The sequence below is a fragment of the Rhinolophus ferrumequinum genome, chromosome 15 (genome assembly GCF_004115265.2).
Source record: "Rhinolophus ferrumequinum isolate MPI-CBG mRhiFer1 chromosome 15, mRhiFer1_v1.p, whole genome shotgun sequence".
NCBI lineage: Eukaryota > Metazoa > Chordata > Mammalia > Chiroptera > Rhinolophidae > Rhinolophus > Rhinolophus ferrumequinum.
Window position 1 is genome coordinate 42,197,178 of NC_046298.1, and position 17,338 is coordinate 42,214,515.

A 17,338-nucleotide genomic window follows, 5' to 3' on the forward strand; every position below is an offset into this window, starting at 1 on the left:
AACATTTCTACTCGGGAAGGGGTTCTCTTTCCTCTATCTAGTCACGATGAGTCTCCGGTCTCCCTCTCCGTTTTGTGTCCACCCCCAGGATGTTTCTGGAGGCTTCCAAAAAGCAATGAGTACTCCCCCACACTCTCCCTAAAGAACATTAACCTACCCAAAAGATGTGGGGTGCTGTGTTAAGAGTGGCACTTTTTGCTGTCAGAGAGTTGACCCTGAAAGGTGTCTGTGATCTGGGAAGGTGGGGGGCATTAATGACAAAGGCATAGCTGAAGGGGTATATGTTATAGAGGTGTTGTGTTTGGTACAGTTGTTTTCTGGGGGACCAAAGCTGGGGCGCTGTACTCATGGTAGGTGCTCTTGTATGGGGGTTGGGGTAGAAGCGTTGTGTGTCCTGTGGAGGTCTGAGGAGTCTGGGGTGTGATGTGGGACTGGTACCAGGGAGGAGGGTGGGACGGCAGGCGTGTGGTATCTTTCTGTGGACGATGGTGTTGCCCGTTCGTGTGAGAAATGTAATACAACTGGCGCGTGCCTCTGAAGGGATGAGATGAGGAAAGGTGCGATGCTGTCTTTGCGTTGTGAGGAGTGAGAGAAAGGTGGGTGGGGTACGATCTCCTTGCAGTGATTCACCATTGGCTGGTGAAACAGGACTATGACATTCTCAGTGGCAATAGTAATAATGTTGATGATAATGATAATAATAACAGCAGGTTATTGAGTGCTTACCATCTGCCAGGTCTTATGCTGTGAGCTTCACATATGCAATCTCATTGAACCCACACAACAGCCCGACAGGCAGAGGTAGATCTTATAGTCCCCATTTTTCAGATGAGGAGACTGAGGCTCAGAGCAGTAAAATAACTTGCCCGAGGGTCCCACACCAAGCACTTGACAGGGATGAGATGAACCCTGGAAGATCTCATTCTAGGGCTCTTAATCCCGGTAACACTGTCTTTGTGTTAAAGAGTGAAGGATCTTGGGAATAAGACCTGGCTTGTGTAAGCTACGTTTGGGGTGTGAGGTGTGAGGTTGTGTGTGTGTAGAGACTGCTGTTTCTGCATGTATGGGGTGAGAGAGGTGGGAACAGTCAGAAGTATAAGGCCCATTCTAGTGGCACCTGCAGAGTTATCATCTGTACTCAAGGGGACTCTCTTGGTTACTGTCTCTCCAGACTGGGGTCATTTATTTCTCCGGTAAGTTCCTGACTAGAGTTTCCATCCAACTCTTCTCCCAAGTCCCCCTGTCCTTAGTGCTTCATCTCCTTCTCACTGGCGTCTGCCTGCCAGTCACAGTGCTCAGAAGCCAGTTTTAACAGCCACCATCTCCTCTATCAGCCCCAGGAAGGGGCGGGAGTGGCAGGCTGGTGCCATCGGCAAGAGCTCAGTCTGCTCAGTCTGCCACAACTTGCTGTGACACCCCAGCAAAGTCCCTCACCCCTCTGAGCCTGTTTCCTCACTGCAGTGTCTACCCAGCAGTGGAGCCAGCCTCCTGAGTTCAAATCATGGCTCTGCCTTTTATTAGCTGACTGACCTGGGGCAAGTTACTTAACCTCTCTGTGCCTCAGTTTGCCATCTGTAAGATGGATAACATAATAGAATTGTAAGGATTCTTCCCTTGTTACACACATACACCCTCTGATGTCACTGTTGCACACCTCCATGTGTCACACCCAGCCACAGCCTCTCTGGAGTCACAACCACACCCTTTTCTTGTCACATACTGTCACCATGCCAAGTGTTTTCCATAATACTTCTTGGCACACTATAGACCATAAACATTAGCCATTATTGTAATTTATTGTTATTATTATTATTACCATATCATAGAACGTTGGAAGAATTAAATGAAATACTGCATGTAAGACATCAAGCAATTGCAATGGTAGCTATAATTGTTATTATCATTGTGGTTATTGTTATTTCCCCATTTTGCAGATGGTAACACTGAGGCTCAGAAAAGGGGTGAGGTTGACCCAGCATCCCACAGTCATGAAAGTATTATCAGAAGGAGCCCTCATTTTTGGGATGTTAAGTCCCAAACCCCTGCCCAGCCCTGCCCCTGAGTGTTTCTGTAAATGGAGTACTGTCCCTTTGTATCTCTGGGCCTCAGTTTATCCATGGGTCAACAGGAGGGGAGGTGGCAGAGGTTGGAGGAGAAGGTCCCTAAGGGCTCATCTTAATATCCCCCCTATTGAGGGCGGCAGGAGGCACAGTGGTTAAGCACATGAGCTCTAGAACCAGGTACCCACGGTTGACTAGACAGATCCCAGCTCTACCACACATGAGCTGTGTGACTTTGGGCAAGTAGCTTCATTTCCCTGAGCCTCAGTTTTCTTCATCTGAAAAAGCAGCTCAAATCATCTCCTGGGAGGGATGTATTGGGAAATTAACCCATATCTCTGAGCCTGACTTGGAGGAGGTACCAAGTACTTGGACCTGACTGCTCTTGGTGGCATCACTTTTGTTAGGCTGTGATCTGATTGATCTGATTTTCAGTATCTCAGCCCCTTTCAGGGAAGGATGGGACCCCCCCCCCCAGCGGGGGAGGGGCTGGACTGCCAGGCTGGGCTCAGGGACCACCTGGGTCCCAGACCCTCTCCAGGACTGGGAATAGCAGTGGAGCAGGAAGGAGGAAAGGAAGTCGGTGGGGCCATATTCATGTGTGTGCTGGGGGTGGGGGAGCAGGAAGAAGGACAGGAAACTCACTCCCAATCCCTCCCCCAACTTCCCTTTCCTCCAATTTCTGCTGGACCTTCAGAGGCAGCCAGGGGGGTCCCCAATTCCTGTCCCACCTGGACAGGGGTGAGGGGGCGCTGGGATTTGTGTTCATCTGAAGGGAGGAGTTGGGAGGTCCCCACCCCAGCCAGTACAGTGCCGGGCAGTGAGGGAAGGGTGCACTCTGCCTGAGGCCACCCTGCTCCCATCCGGAGGAAAAGGCCAGAGGAAGCAGAGATTTTGGCCAAGGTGACCGCAGGGAGGGGCTCGTCTGCTCTGGGGTCTCCCTCCTTCCAGGGAGCTAATGGGCTGGGCTCTGAGGACCCTGACAAAACCTACCTCCTCTCTGAGTCCCCACTGCTGAGACATACACCTAGTGTTCCCAGCTTGTCTTTCATTCTCTGTTACACATCCCTCCTCAGGTCACACACACAGTGAGGGTCTCTCTAGTCTTACACACACACACCTTCTGTGGTGTCAAACATTCAGCCACCACACACACACACACACACACACACACACTGTCTCCCTTGTCATACACACACAGAATCATCCCCACCTTGCTGGTGTCACACAGTCAACCATTTCACAGACACCTTGCCCCTTGTTACACATGTACACACACTTGGGTATCATATACACACCATTTCCCTTTTCATACCCTTTGGGTGTCATATGCACATGTTCCCTGTTCGCTGTCACACACCCTCGTGCGTTTCACCCACAGAGCCCCAGCCTCTCCCTCATCATACACCCACCTTCCCTTGTTACACACACACCCCCTCTGATGTCACTGTTGCACACCTCCATGTGTCACACCCAGCCACAGCCTCTCTGGAGTCACACCCACACCCTTTCCTTGTCACATACCCTCATCAGCTTCTCCTGGTCCCACCCAATCCCAGATATGCCTGTGTCACACACACTAAACCGCTTTCCCCTGATCCACACAGCCAGCCTCTCACGGCTCATATCCAGAGCCGGCCCATTCAGTGTCCCCCACACACCCTCTTACTCATGTGTCACACTCCGCCACAGCTCCTTTTGGGGGGACATACACACACTTTCCCTTGTTACACATACCTCTTCAAGGGTCTCCAACATGGAGCTCAGCCCCTTTCATGTCACCCTGTCCGTTACACACACACTCTCTTTCCTGTCATATCCATAATCCCTAATGTCACACATCCAGGCCTTACAGGGCCCACATGCACACGCGAACACACACACACACACACACACACACACACACACACACCTGTCCCAGCCATACATTCTCCTACCTAGCTTTACAACCCACCCTCTTCTCCATCTCACACAACACACCCACCCAGCTTGTCCCCACGCACAACCCTGCCCATGGCCCACACATGCTTCCCTCCGGGACAACCCTTGCTCAGGACATCCCTAGGGAGAGAGGCTGGAAAGCTCCGGGGCCACAGGCCTCCTCTACACCTTCCCTTCCCCCCCGCCAGGACACGCCAGCCAAGGAACACCCCTGCCCCGAAAGGGTCACATCACACACCCCTCAAGGACACAGACACCAGCTAAGAGGGACCCACGCCCCCCTTCCTTACGGGGGGGGCCCCCCAAGGACACTTACCACCCCCTCCCCCCAACCCTTCTCATGGCAGACAAAGCTCCCAGACCCGGGCCGCGGCCAGAAGGGGAGGGGGCCCGGACCCTCCCCAACTCTCCTCTCGGTTCCCAGGTCTAGGGAGGGGCGCCCTTCCCCTCCCTAGAGCCCTTGCACCTGCCAGTAGGGGGGAGAGGAGGATGGAGAAAGGCGAGGCCCCTGCCCGCTCCGCCACTCCGAGCGCAGCCCTTTCTCACCTCCCGTGTTGCTGCGCTTGGTGCAGACCACCTCGGGGGGCGTTTCGAGGGGCCTCTTGCGGGAATCCGGGGCCTCGGGCTCCATGGGGGGGGCCTGGGGCGGCGGCTGCTGCTGCTGCGGCGGCTGCGGCGGCGGCGGCGGAGGCTGCTGTGGCGGCGGCGACGGCTGCTGGGGAGGCTGGGGTTGCGGCGGCGGCGGCGGCGGGGGCGGCGGCGGCTGCGGGGCCGCGGAGGCCGTGAAGAGGCCGTGCACCGCGCCGGCGGCCATCATCCTCATGGTCGGGGGGGGGCGGGGGCCGGGGGAGAGGGAGGAGGAGGGAAGGGGATGTGGGAGGGGGAGGGGGCGGCGGCGGAGGGATGGGGGAGGGGGAACCCCGGAGAGGGAAGGAGGGAGGGAGCTGCTTCTGGGGGGCTGACAGAGGCTGGAGAGCGGATGTGAGCAGGATGGGAGGACCAAGGGGTTCTCGGATGGGGCCCCGAGAGAACTGAGGGGTGGGGTCTCTCTCACGATCAGGGAACAGGGGACTGGCCGCGCCACTGGGGGGACGGGACTCCCTTCTTTGCTACCAGGGGCAGAGGGCCGAGCCCCCCAGACCCTGCTCGGGGCGGGGGGCCGGAGGAGCGGGGCCGGAGGTGGGAGGCGGAGGCGGCCGCTAGTGGGGACGCGGGGGGCGGTAGGCGCGGGCGGCAGCGGCGGCAGGACTGACGGTGGCTGCTGGCTGGAGCATCTTCCCGGAGGCTCCCACAGCGGCCTGGCCCCGCCCACCAGCGCAAGGTCACGCCCATGCCGGTCAGGGCCACGCCCCTCGGGTCCTCCATTGGTCTGCCCTCGAAGCCTAGATCACGCCCCTATGGGTTAACCACGCCCCTTCCCGCAGCTGCCAGAGGGACCGGACTCCCCTAGGCTGCAGTAAGGACCTTGGGCTCATCCACACCTTCCCCATCCCTCACCTATAATGAACGTTTACTGAGCACTTACTATGTGCCAGGTCCAGTTCTAAGTAAGTGCTTTACAAAGCTTACCACATTTAATCCCCAGAGCAACAAACTCCATAAGGTGCTCTTATTATTCGCATTTTACAGACAAGGAAACTGAGCATCAGCGAGTTCACATCACTTGGTCGAGATGAGAAATCCCACATCACATATCTGTCACCCCTGAGAACTGGGAAGTTTTCCCTCAAATCTTGCATCCATCCCTTGAAGAATCAACACAGGATCACTGCAAGGGCTCAGACTTATTCAATGAACGCTTGAGTTAAAACATGGAGCTCTGAGCCTAGCACTCAACTGGTGCTCAATTCAATCAACAGCACTGATGAACCACCTACTAAGTGCCAGGCACTGTCCCAAACGCTGGGACACAACAGGGAACAAAACAGTCTTGGCCCTTGTAAAGTACTACTATTCATGTCATTAAGAAAACCTTATTTTAAGATGACAAAGTGGAGGCACAGGAGCGTGTAGTGTGGCTTGTCTAAGGGCACACAGGTAGACAGGGAAAACTGGGATTTGAATGCAGGACAAACTTAATTTCAGAGCCCAAAGTCATCATTGCTTATATTCAATGTTCTCTGATACATGAATTTTCTTCCCCCTGGATTCCTGGTCTCCAAGGATTCTTTCCTTCCTAGGTCAGCCAGAGGCAGGATTAGGCTCAGAGGAGGCCTGGATGGGGGTGATTGTGGCAGCTGGGGGGTCCCTCCCTCTGCTCCATCCCATTGCTGTTTCTCCCTTGCTATGCTCTCAGGTCCCCAGGATGGGGAGGATAGCAGATGGCCTGGGGTGGATGGGGTGGCTGCCCATCTGTCCCCTCCCCCCTATTGTCCCCAGAGCCAAGGGGGAGGGTAGGGGGTTGTGGTCCACTGCAGTCTGGGTCCTCCCCCTTCATCTTCCTGGAGTGAGCTGAGGAGCAGGTTGCCATGGAGACGGGAAAGAGGCTACAGGGATGCAGGGAGATACTGGGGTCAGGCCGAGATCCACACCTTAGACCCTTTGAGTCACATACACTCACACCATACAGGTACATATCCCAACACCAATGGAGTTGGGTGTGAAGTCCCCCCCAGTCACACAGGCCCTCCTGCAGACACACAGGTACACATTCAACAGTTTCACACAGGCATACTCTGATGTATGAAGACGACTCATGGGGGATAGGCACGCGCATACACACACACACACACACACACACACACACACACCCTCACCCATAATGCATAATGCACATTCAGTCATGTGGACCCAAAGCCACATCATAGGCTCTCACACACAAATAGACACATGCACCTCTAACATCAGAGTATGTCCCAGGTGCACATATTCAGAGCCAAAACAACTCCACATTTGGCCATGCACAACCTGAGAAGTTGCAAGTACATGATCCCAGCCACAAGACAAACACCTATGTTACATAAGGCATACATGTTACTGACATGTGATATATAGACTGACGAACAAACTCAATCGTGTCTTCCACACAAATTGAGTAATCACACACACTTAGATACGTGGCCCACAGAGTCTAATACAAACAACACACGAGATCTTACAGACCATTCAGCAACATGCACAACACGCATGGAGTACCGTGTGATGCTCAGTCCCCACCCCCAAGTCATGCCTGCAACCCCAGCTCCAAACCCCCCGCCAAACCCTCCCGTTTGGACACACACAACAGCATGGTTGGTCACGCACTCACACTCACACACAAACACAAACCTCCTCCTAGATATTTTTAAACCCAGGCTAGTTCTGCTACTATGGCAACCGCCCCAAGCCCATTGCCATAGCAACCCAACGTCAGCTTTCCAAGCACCAAATCCTGGGGGATTGCAGGGCCCCAATCAGAGGCTAGCGGAGGGGACTGCTGCCCCCTCTGCCATCATCTGTGCCACCCCAGCACTCCCACCCTACAGCCACCCAAGACTGGGCAGGGTCTGGATCCAGGGATGCAAGACCATCAGACTGAGCTGCGGCAAGGGCAGCTCTCTACGTGCTTCTTCCTCCTACCCATCAGAGCTTTATGGAGGGGCTCATGGGATAAAGGTCAGCCTGCATCTGGACACGTACAAGCCTAGGTTCAAATCCTGGCTCTGTCATTTACATGCTGTGTGACTTGGGCATGTCCTCACCCTCTCTGAGTCTTATGTTCCTTAATTTGGAAAATGTTTCCACTGTTGCTGTTGAAACTAACATTCCAAAGGACTATTGCAACTCGGTGGTGAAAAGCCCAGGCAGACCTGCATTCAAATTCTGACCCTCCCACTTTCTAGCTGTATGAACTCAGGAAAGGGCTTCCCCCTCTCTGTGACAAAGTTGGGGGGCAAATAGTAGTCCAATTACACAGGGCTGCTGGGAATCTTCCCAGCAGAGGGGTGTGGCCACTGACCTAAGAACTTGGCATGTATTCCAACTTATTTAAGTCTTTAGCTTGGTCTTAAGGTAGGCACTATTATTATTGCTGTTTTGCAGAAAAGGTAAGTGAGGCTCAGAGAAGTTGCCTGGGATCGCACAACTACAAAGTTATGAAGCATGGGATTTGAACCCAGGCGGTCAAAGACATGTCCTTAACCATTTCTCTTTCCTGCCCCTCAAAGAGTGGAGTTTGGAGAAGGGTGATAGAATGGTGGATTCTTGGAAATGCTTTCTGGTCTCAGTTTTCTAGCCAGCAAAATGGGGGTTCAAACAGTCCTACTGGCTGCGGTGTTGGAGGATCTATGAGGCAGCTTGCACCTGGGGGCTCCGAGGACGGGATGGCATACCCAAGTACTCTGTGTAGGTGCGGGGCAGATTGGGAAGGGCAGGGCAGGTAGGCAAGTGGGTACGTGAAGGAGGGAGGTTGGCTGGGGCTCAAATCTTGCTTTTTTCTTTCCCAGCCCGGTGACCTCAGGCAAGAGCTTTGTCTAGTCTGAGCCTCAGTCTTACCATCTGTCAATTGGGAATCATAATAGTGTTTAGGGAGGTGGCGAGGAGTCCAAGAATAAAAGCAGGTAAAACCACTTGGCATGGGTCGCAGTAAAGAATTGATATTAATATCATTTATCTGGTCTGTACGTGGGATTTAGAAGCAGGACTGGGGCGTGAGGGTTTGGCGATTTTTTTTTGACCCATAGTAAGAAATATACTGAATCATGATTCAATGCATTTTACACTGAAACAAAAATTTCATGAAATCATACTTCACCTATACCTTAGTCTACACTATAAGCACAGATGCTGATCTGTTCTATTCTACTGAAAAAATGCTGGTTGATTTTCACAGTCTACTAACCAGTCATAACCAACAGTATGAAAAACCCTGGTATGGTGGCTACAAGGTGGAATCCCAGAGTCGCTAGGAAACTTGAAGCAGGGGAGTGACATGGGTACCAGAGGGGTGATGGAGGGGAAGGGGCCACATGGGGACTGGGATGCAGCCAGAACAGACTCCAGGGAAGAGAGAGCTTCTTTGCCTGGACCCCAGCAGGGGCAGGGGAGATGGAGAGATGTGATCAGAGAGCCAGTACAAAGCAGTTAGAACAGTGTCTCACATACAATGTATCGTGATTATGAGAAGCAGCCCTGAAGACAGCTCCTCACTCATCCAACAAAAATATTCATTGAGCACTTGTTATAAAGTAGTGAACAAAACAGACACAAAGTCCTGACCTCATGAGCTCACATTCTAGAGAGACAGACAATTAACAAGCAAAAGAAGTAAAACATACAGTATGTTAGATGATAAGTGCCATAGAGAAAAACACATCAGGGGAGGGGAGGAGGGCTCATCGAGGGTGAGGGTGGGGGAGGGGCTGCAGTTTTAAATAGAGTGGACAGGGAAGGCCTCATTGAGGAGGTGACATGTGAGAAGAAGACCTGAAGGAGGTGAGGGAGTGGGCCACGTGGATCTGTGGGGGAAGAGAAGTCTAGGCAGGCAGAGGGAAGATCAGGTGCAAAGGTCCTGAGGCAGAAGCATGCCTGGCACATTGGAGGAAGGAGGAGGAACCAAGGGAAGCAGGGGGGTGAGAGGGATGGGGCCAGAGAGTTTGGCAGGGAGCTGACTGTGCCTGCTGTCTTCAGGGTCACAGTAAAGACTTCGCTTTGACTCTGAGTGTGATGGGACCATAGGAGAATTTTGAAGAAGGATGTGAGTTGATTTAGGTTTTATCACAAGAGCCTTCTGGCTGTGTGTGAAGAACACTACATCAGGGGCATGGTGGTAGAAGGAACCCTGTGAGGAGGTGATCATGACCATCCAGGTGAGAGGTACTGGTGGTGGGAACCAGGTGACAGATAGCAGTGTGGGTGGGGAGACATCACTGGAGTCCTGGTTTTTCCATGTGATGTCGGGCAAATCATGTCACCAGTCCTGAGCCTCAGTTTCCCCATTTACAAACGGGCGATAATAAAACACCCACCTTTCAGAGCTCCCATCTGGTTGCAGCGCGACAGAGCTGAGGTAGAGCACTTGGCACAGAATGTGTGCTGCCATTGTCGCTGATACTTTGTCCCCAGGCTCCCAGACCAGGGACATTCTGTGTGCTGTCCAGTTGGGGATGGGCTTCGAGGAGACAATGAAGATTGGAGTTTTGACTTTTCACAATGATTGTGTTTATCTGATCCTGGGGATATTTGAGGCAGAGAATCTAGGAGCAAAAATTCACGAGAGGGGCGGCCGGTTAGCTCAGTTAGTTAGAGCGTGGTGCTAATAACACCAAGGTTGCCGGTTCCATCCCCGCATGGGCCACTGTGAGCTGAGCCCTCCTTAAAAAAAAAAAAAAATAGAAAAAGAAAAGGAAAAGAAAATCCAAGAGCTGAGAGGGTCTTTAGGGGTTTTTTTGTTCCTAACAGTCTCTTTGTAGCATGAGGAAATGGAGGTCCAGAATGGTTTTATCAGGCCCGGAGTGCACAGTGAGGTGGTGGCTGAACCAGGGCTAGAATCCACCCATCCATCCTGTCTTGTATCTCTCAGGCCAGTGTTCCCAGCCCTGGCTGCCTCCTAGGTGACTGTGGCATCTGACCGCATCCCCTCCCCCCAGCCTCAACCTCTTCCTATGACTTCCTACTGCCTCTGGGATAAATTCCAAACTCTCCCAGTTGCTCAGGCCAAAAACCTTGCATTCGCCCTTGACACCCCCGCTTTCCCTTACACCCACACCCAATCCATCAGCAAACCTTTTTTGCTGCACCTTTAGATTCCACACCTGACCCTATCTGTGCCGCCTCTATCAACACCGCCAAGGTCCAGGCCCCCTGCAGCTCCCCCGACTCTCACAGGAGCCACTTCCCTGAGCTCTGGGCTTCCACCCTTGCCCATCCTTTCAATAGCCAGAGTCATTCTTTAAAAAAAGAAAACAAGTCAGATCATACATTGTGTCGTATGCAAGAGACATTTTAAAAAACGAGATTTCTGTAAGAACATTGAGGAGCAGGGTAGATTTCTTGCATCTCTCCACAGGGTGTGGCTTTAGAAATATTATGGGTAGGGAAACCAAGGCATGGGGAAGTGAAGCCACTTGTACCAGAGCTGGGACTTGAACCCTGGCAGTCTGGCTGTAGAAGCTACAGCCTGCACAATGTTGCCACGCTGCCTTTCTCTCACTTGTCCCTTTAGTCTCAGCCAAATTTCTCCAAGAGATGTGCTCCCATCCCAGTCGCCTCCCTCCCGGGGAATATGGATGCTTCTTTAGCTTAGAATCGCAGTGCACAGGCTGACACTGACACTATGCGATCATCTTTGGTTGAATTTTATTTTAGTAGTTTCCCTCCCTTCATCTGCTCCCTCCCATAGGCACCCACTCTAGGCTGCTGAATTTTCGGCCTCTAGTCCTGTTCTTTCATTAAAAGCCACATGTATCCTTAAAGTTAGTTTTGTTGTATGTATCTTTTAAATTTGCACAACACATCAGGGGAGGGGAGGAGGCAAAAATGCCATTGAGCTACAAACCGATCTTTCTTTCATTGTGCTTTCTGAGAGCTCTCGGTGTGGCTATGCTTATTTCTAGCTCCCGCTGAGTGAGTCTGAAGAGGACTCTGGAGAGGCTGCCTGAGTTTAACTCCCAGGCTGGCTGGCTGCTCACTAGCTGGATGACCTGGGGCAAGTTACTTAACCTCACTGGGCTCCAGTGTAAAATGAGGGCTATTACATCGTGGTACCCATCTCATCGGGTCGTTGCAAGCTGGCGTCTTAAAACATTTAGTCCAAGCATTTAGTAAGCATTGACATGAAGCTTCTCCTTCTTTTATATTGTTGTGTGGTCTTCCATATTTCACACTCCACTTCTCCAGCCCTAATAATGAACATCAAATTCCTTCCAACTCTTTGCTACCTACTCATTCTCATACAGACCTCATCTACAGGCCTGTTGGAGAGTGGGGAAACAGGGTGGTCAGCCACGCTCAGATTTAATTTCTCAAAGGATTGCCAGATTGCTCTCCAGAAAGGATGCACTCAGTTATGCTCCTACCATCAGTGCCAACGACCCGCTCTTCCATACACTTCTCTAGAACTTGGTGTTCTTAGGTTGTCTAATTTTGGCCAATCTAATGGATGTGGAAGTATTGCTTTATGTACTCTCTTATGTAGATCAGTTTAGCTTCTCTGGGCTTTTTTAGTCTTCATCTCCACCCAGAATTACTAAAAACGAACACATGCATCTCTCTCTCTCTCTCTCTCTCTGTAATGCTTTGAATACTAACACTTTAATATTTTAGTCCCTGGTCACAATAAACAAGGGATCGTAATAGTACCTCCTTCCTATATTGTTAAGCGGATTCAATGAGATGACAATGGCCATTGTTTATTGAATGTTTGCTGCATGGCAGGCACTGTGCTAAGCACTTGACATGTCATCATTCATTTATTCCTCAAAAAAATACTAGGAGGCACATGCTGCTGTTATCATCCCCATTTTACAGATGAGAAAACTGACACATGGAGAAATTGTGTGACACAATGAGAAATAAGAAGCAGAGCTGGGATTGGAACTCTGGCAGACATGCTCATTAACCACTTCATTGCCCCTCAATAAGATGATACAGGAAGAACACCTATGGCTTAAGGAATCCTCTGTATTATCACAGCTCTAATAATCAGACAGGATAATCCAGAGGGGCTTGGGGAATTTGCTGATTACCTAAGAAAATTTGATAATGGGCTTAGATTTTGGGACATTTTACAGGCATAATAACAATAGTATCCCACATTTTAAGAAATCATGTGTGTGAAACGTGGAAGGGACTCACCTGGGCCTCTGTGTCCCCATCTATAAAGAGATAAGGTTGGACGATACCCCAATCCCTATCTTTTTCAGTTTCCCAAATCAAAGCACTTATAAACGATTACAGTTGCCCTCCTTTCCAGCACTCATTGCATACCAGGTCTTGCTCCCAGCTTTTATGTGAATGAGATCGGTGGGCAATTCTCACCCAATTCTCCACCTCCTCTGTGCCTGAACCCATTGAATGTGGCTGGACAAACACTACAGTGAGACTGGACTCACTGTAATTTCATGATCACTCGCCTGGAGCGGGGGATGTCGGGAAGCCCTACTGGTACCCATTCACTCTCCCACGCTCTTGAAAGACTACTTCACATCTTCCCCTCCCTCCTTCACCTTTACCACCTCCTTCCTGTCCTCACTCTCACCTTTGACCCTGCACCTGCCCCATGGAGAAAAGAGAAGCCATCAGAAGAGAACTTCAGGTTCCCAGGACATCTACCCGCTACCTGCCCCTGAGACCCGATTTTCTGCCTTGTCTCCTGTCAACGACAGAAACACTGCTGGCCAAGGTAACTTCTTCCTGTGCGCGCTACACCTCATCCTTTCTCGCCGTCCCAGGGACATACTCGTAAGTCACGCTGTTCTATCCGTCCCTCCTGCATCATCAATTCTCCTCTCTCTGCTCTATCATTCTCATTGGTGTGAAAACACCCTCTGACACAAACATGGTTTATTATCGGGTCTGGCTCCAGCTCCAGTGTTCTGCTGCCTTTTACAAGAAAACCCTTTAAAAAAGTGATCCCTACTACGTTTCCACTTCCTTTCCGCCAAGCCTTCTCGAATCACTCCAATCGGGATTTGGCTGTACCGCTTGGCCAAATCAACTCTTGAGGTTACCGGTGACCTCTATGTGTTCAATCCGATAGTTCACTGACCCGCCCTCCTGTGACTTGAGACTTCACACTGATAGTCACACCCTCTTCCTAGATTTTTCTTCTCTTGGCTTCCAAGACACCCCTCTCTCATGATTTCCTTCCTTTCTGAGTAGCTGCTCTTTCTCAGTCTCCTCTGTTGTTTCTTCCTCATTTTTTTTTTTTTTTAATACTGGAGGGTCTTGGGGCTCAGTCCTTGGTCCTATTCGTTTTCCTCTCTTTACCCACTCCTTTGGTGATGGGCTCCCAAATTTATATCTTTCTCTATGTTGGACCTCACCCCTGAATTCAGACTCATATATTCACCAATCCTTACAACACTTCCACTAGGAAATCTGTTAGGTACCTCAACGTGTCCAAAACCAAACTCATGATCCCTATTCTCCTCTGTCCCCCGCCATCTAATCTCAAGAAATGGAAACTTCATCTCGGCAGCTTCGCGACCAAAAACCTTGCAATCATTTTTGACTCTTCTGTTTCCCTCCCTCCCAACACTCAATCCATCAGCAAATTCTGTCAGTTCTACCTTCAGAATATATGCAAATTCTAACCACCAATCCTACTGCTACCACCCTCGTAAGAACCACCATCATCTCTCATTTGAATTATTTTTTAATCTTTTGCTTAAAATTTTTTGAGATGAAAGTCACATAATATAAAATTAACCATTTTAAAGGGCACAAGCCAGAGGCATTTAGTATGTCCACAATGTTGTGAAAGCATCATCTCTATTTAGTTCCAAAACATTTTCATCATCCCCAAAGGAGACCCCACACCCATTAAACAGTGACTTCCCATTCTGACCCCCAACCCCCCCCCCCCCAGTCTCTGGCACCACTAATCTGCTTTCTGTCTCTATGGATTTGCCGACTCTGAACATTTCATATGAATGGAATCATACACTATGTGACCTTTTGTGTCTGGCTTCTTTTGCTCAGCGTAACATTTTCAAGGTTCATCTATATTGTAATATGTGTCAGGACTCCACTCCTTTTCATGGCTGAATCGTATTCCATTGAATGGATAGACCACATTTTATCCATTTGTCTGTTGCTAGATATTGGGTTGTTGCCACCTTTTGGCTATTCTGAATGGTGCTGCTATGACTATTCACGTACAAGTATTTGTTTAAATATCGGTTTTTAATTCTCTTAGGTGTATACTAAAGAGTGGAATTGCTGGGTCATTTGGTAATTCTATGTTTAAGTTTTTGAGGAACCATGAAAATGGTTTCCACATGTTGTAGCATTCTATCTCGTTTGAATTATTTTAACAGCCTATTCTTAACACAGCCACCAGCAGGACCATTTAAGACATGAGTAAGACGGGATTAAGAAGTACAAATTGCCAGTTATAAAGTAGTCACAGGGATGTAAAGTGCAACATAGGGAATATAGTCAATAATATTGTAATAACTATGTATGGTGCCAGGTGGGTACTAGACTAATAGGGGGTGATCACTTCATAAATCATATAAATGTCTAACCACTATGCTGTACACCTGAAACTAATATAATATTGAACGTCAACTGTAATTGAAAAATTTTTTAAAAGGGGGGAAAAGGTGAAGGGGAATAAGAGGTTCACATTTCCAGTTATAAAATAAATGTCATGGGGATGAATGACTATAGGGAATATAGTCAATAATATTATAGTAATGTTGTACGGTGTCACGTGATTACTTATCACGTTGATCACTCCTTTAGGTCCATAAATGTTGAATAACTATGATGTACACCTGAAAGTAATGTAATATCGTATATTAGCTATATTTTAACAAACATTAAAAAATATTTTTATCATTCTTTTAACATGTATTTTTTCTTTTTCGAAGGAGGACACAGTTTACAGTGATCCATGTGGGGATCAAACCAGCCACCTTGGTGTTATTAGCACAACGCTCTAACCAACTGAGCTAACCGGGCACCCCCTAATAAGCATTTTTTAAAGAAAAAAATAAAAATTTAATATTTGTAAAAAAAACCCAATAAAGACCAAAAGGAAAGAGAGAGAGAGAGAGAGAGAGAGAGAGAGAGAGAGAGAGAGAGAGGAGTAAAATTCTGTCCCTGCTGCCCTCTGCCTTCAGTTGGGTTCCATCTCATTCAGAGCAAAACCCAAAGACCTCACAATGGCTTACAAGACCCTACATGACTTAGCTCCCGGCTTCCTCCCAGATATCTCCTACCACATTCCCACTCACTCAATATTGACCTCCTCACTGCTCTTTAAGAGCATCAGCACGCTCCCCTCTCAGGGCCTTTGCACTGACTATTTTCTTTTCCTGGAATGTTCTACCCCTCTACCCACAAGGCTGGATCCTTCACTTACTTCAGGGCTCTGCTCTAAGTCAGCTTTTCTGAGACACCTTCGCTGACCATCCTGTCCCTTTTATTCTGTTTTATTTTCTCCGTAACACTTATCACCACCTGACATTTATTGATTTGTATTTTAGGGTTCGTCTCTCTTTCACCAGGTCATGGGCTTTTTCTATTTGTTCATTGGTATACTTACCCTCAGCACCCAGGAAAGTTCCTGGAACATAACAGGTGCTCAATAAATGCGTGATGAATGAATGAAGTGAACTCCATTTACAGATGGAGAGTGAAGCTCACAGAAGAAGCATGACTGGTGGGAGGTCCCCAGCTGGAAAGAGGAAGCCTTGGGTTCTAATGCAGGTCTCTCTGACTGCAAAGCCCAAGTTCTTAACTGGACTATTTTGTGAACTTTACATGTGGACCTCATAACAACTCTAAATGTTAGTCTTTTAGCAATACTCCATTTACGAGTGGGAAAACTCATACCCTGAAAGGGAAGGGGGCCCCACAATCAGTTGATGGCAATGTTAAGACTGGCCATTATGCTTTAGGGCAGGATTTCTGGTACTAGCCTTTGGCACATAGCAGTCACTCAATAAATGCACAATGATTGGTGTCCAGCGTGGGTTTACAGTAAAGCTCATGTCAGCTTCAAGGGCTCCTGATTTGCATAGGCCCTTCCAAGGCTCTAGCAATGTGTTCCTATGGTCTGATGTTTTTGTAAAATTTGCAAAAGGAGGATATTTAAAACGCAATTGGTTACTACCAGTGTGTTTTCCCAGTTCTGCTTCCCCCTGCTGCACTTCTCTTTACCATGGGTGGTGCTGAAGTACTGTCAGGCATTTATGGGACATACATAGCTCAGGGGAAGGTGAGTTGAGGATATATTTAGGTTGGGTTTTGTGGGATATTTTGATGGGGTTCATAGACAATTTCAGGTATACTGAATTTACCTACCTAGTTATCCTGGTGTAGGAATGGCTTTCAGGAACGCTCCTATTAAACAAGGTGCTAATTCATTAGGTGTAAGGCCGTAGTCTATTGTGGCATGAACTGTCCTCTAGTGGCCCACTCCGGAAGCACCTGTGCAAGGGAGTTGAGTCAAGAATTAAAAGGACTGAGCTAGAAGCTAGTCTGTGGAAACATTTCCAGAACATACAGCTAACGTGAGTTAAACTTTATGAAAGTTTTCACAAATATCTAAAAAACCTAGATGACATCATCAATACTAACTTGTGAAGCTGAAACTTTCTAAATTCTAATGACTAAAATAAGTTCCATTAAGCATGCTAGAGGAAGGATAATTTACTTTTGTTTTCTCTCTGGAGATAAGGATATTA

At 49.1% G+C, this 17,338-nt stretch overlaps 1 protein-coding gene across 1 annotated transcript in view; it reads right to left on the reverse strand.

Annotated features, from left to right (window-relative positions):
• Positions 1 to 4,698, reverse strand: part of NOVA2 (NOVA alternative splicing regulator 2) — a 29,308-nt gene extending 24,610 nt beyond the window's left edge. The window contains exon 1 of the mRNA XM_033128934.1: positions 4,548 to 4,698. Within this exon, the coding sequence (XP_032984825.1) occupies positions 4,548 to 4,632 (85 nt within the window). The 5' untranslated portion in view covers positions 4,633 to 4,698. The remainder of the gene's footprint in view (positions 1 to 4,547) is intronic.
• Positions 4,699 to 17,338: the final 12,640 nt, after the last annotated feature.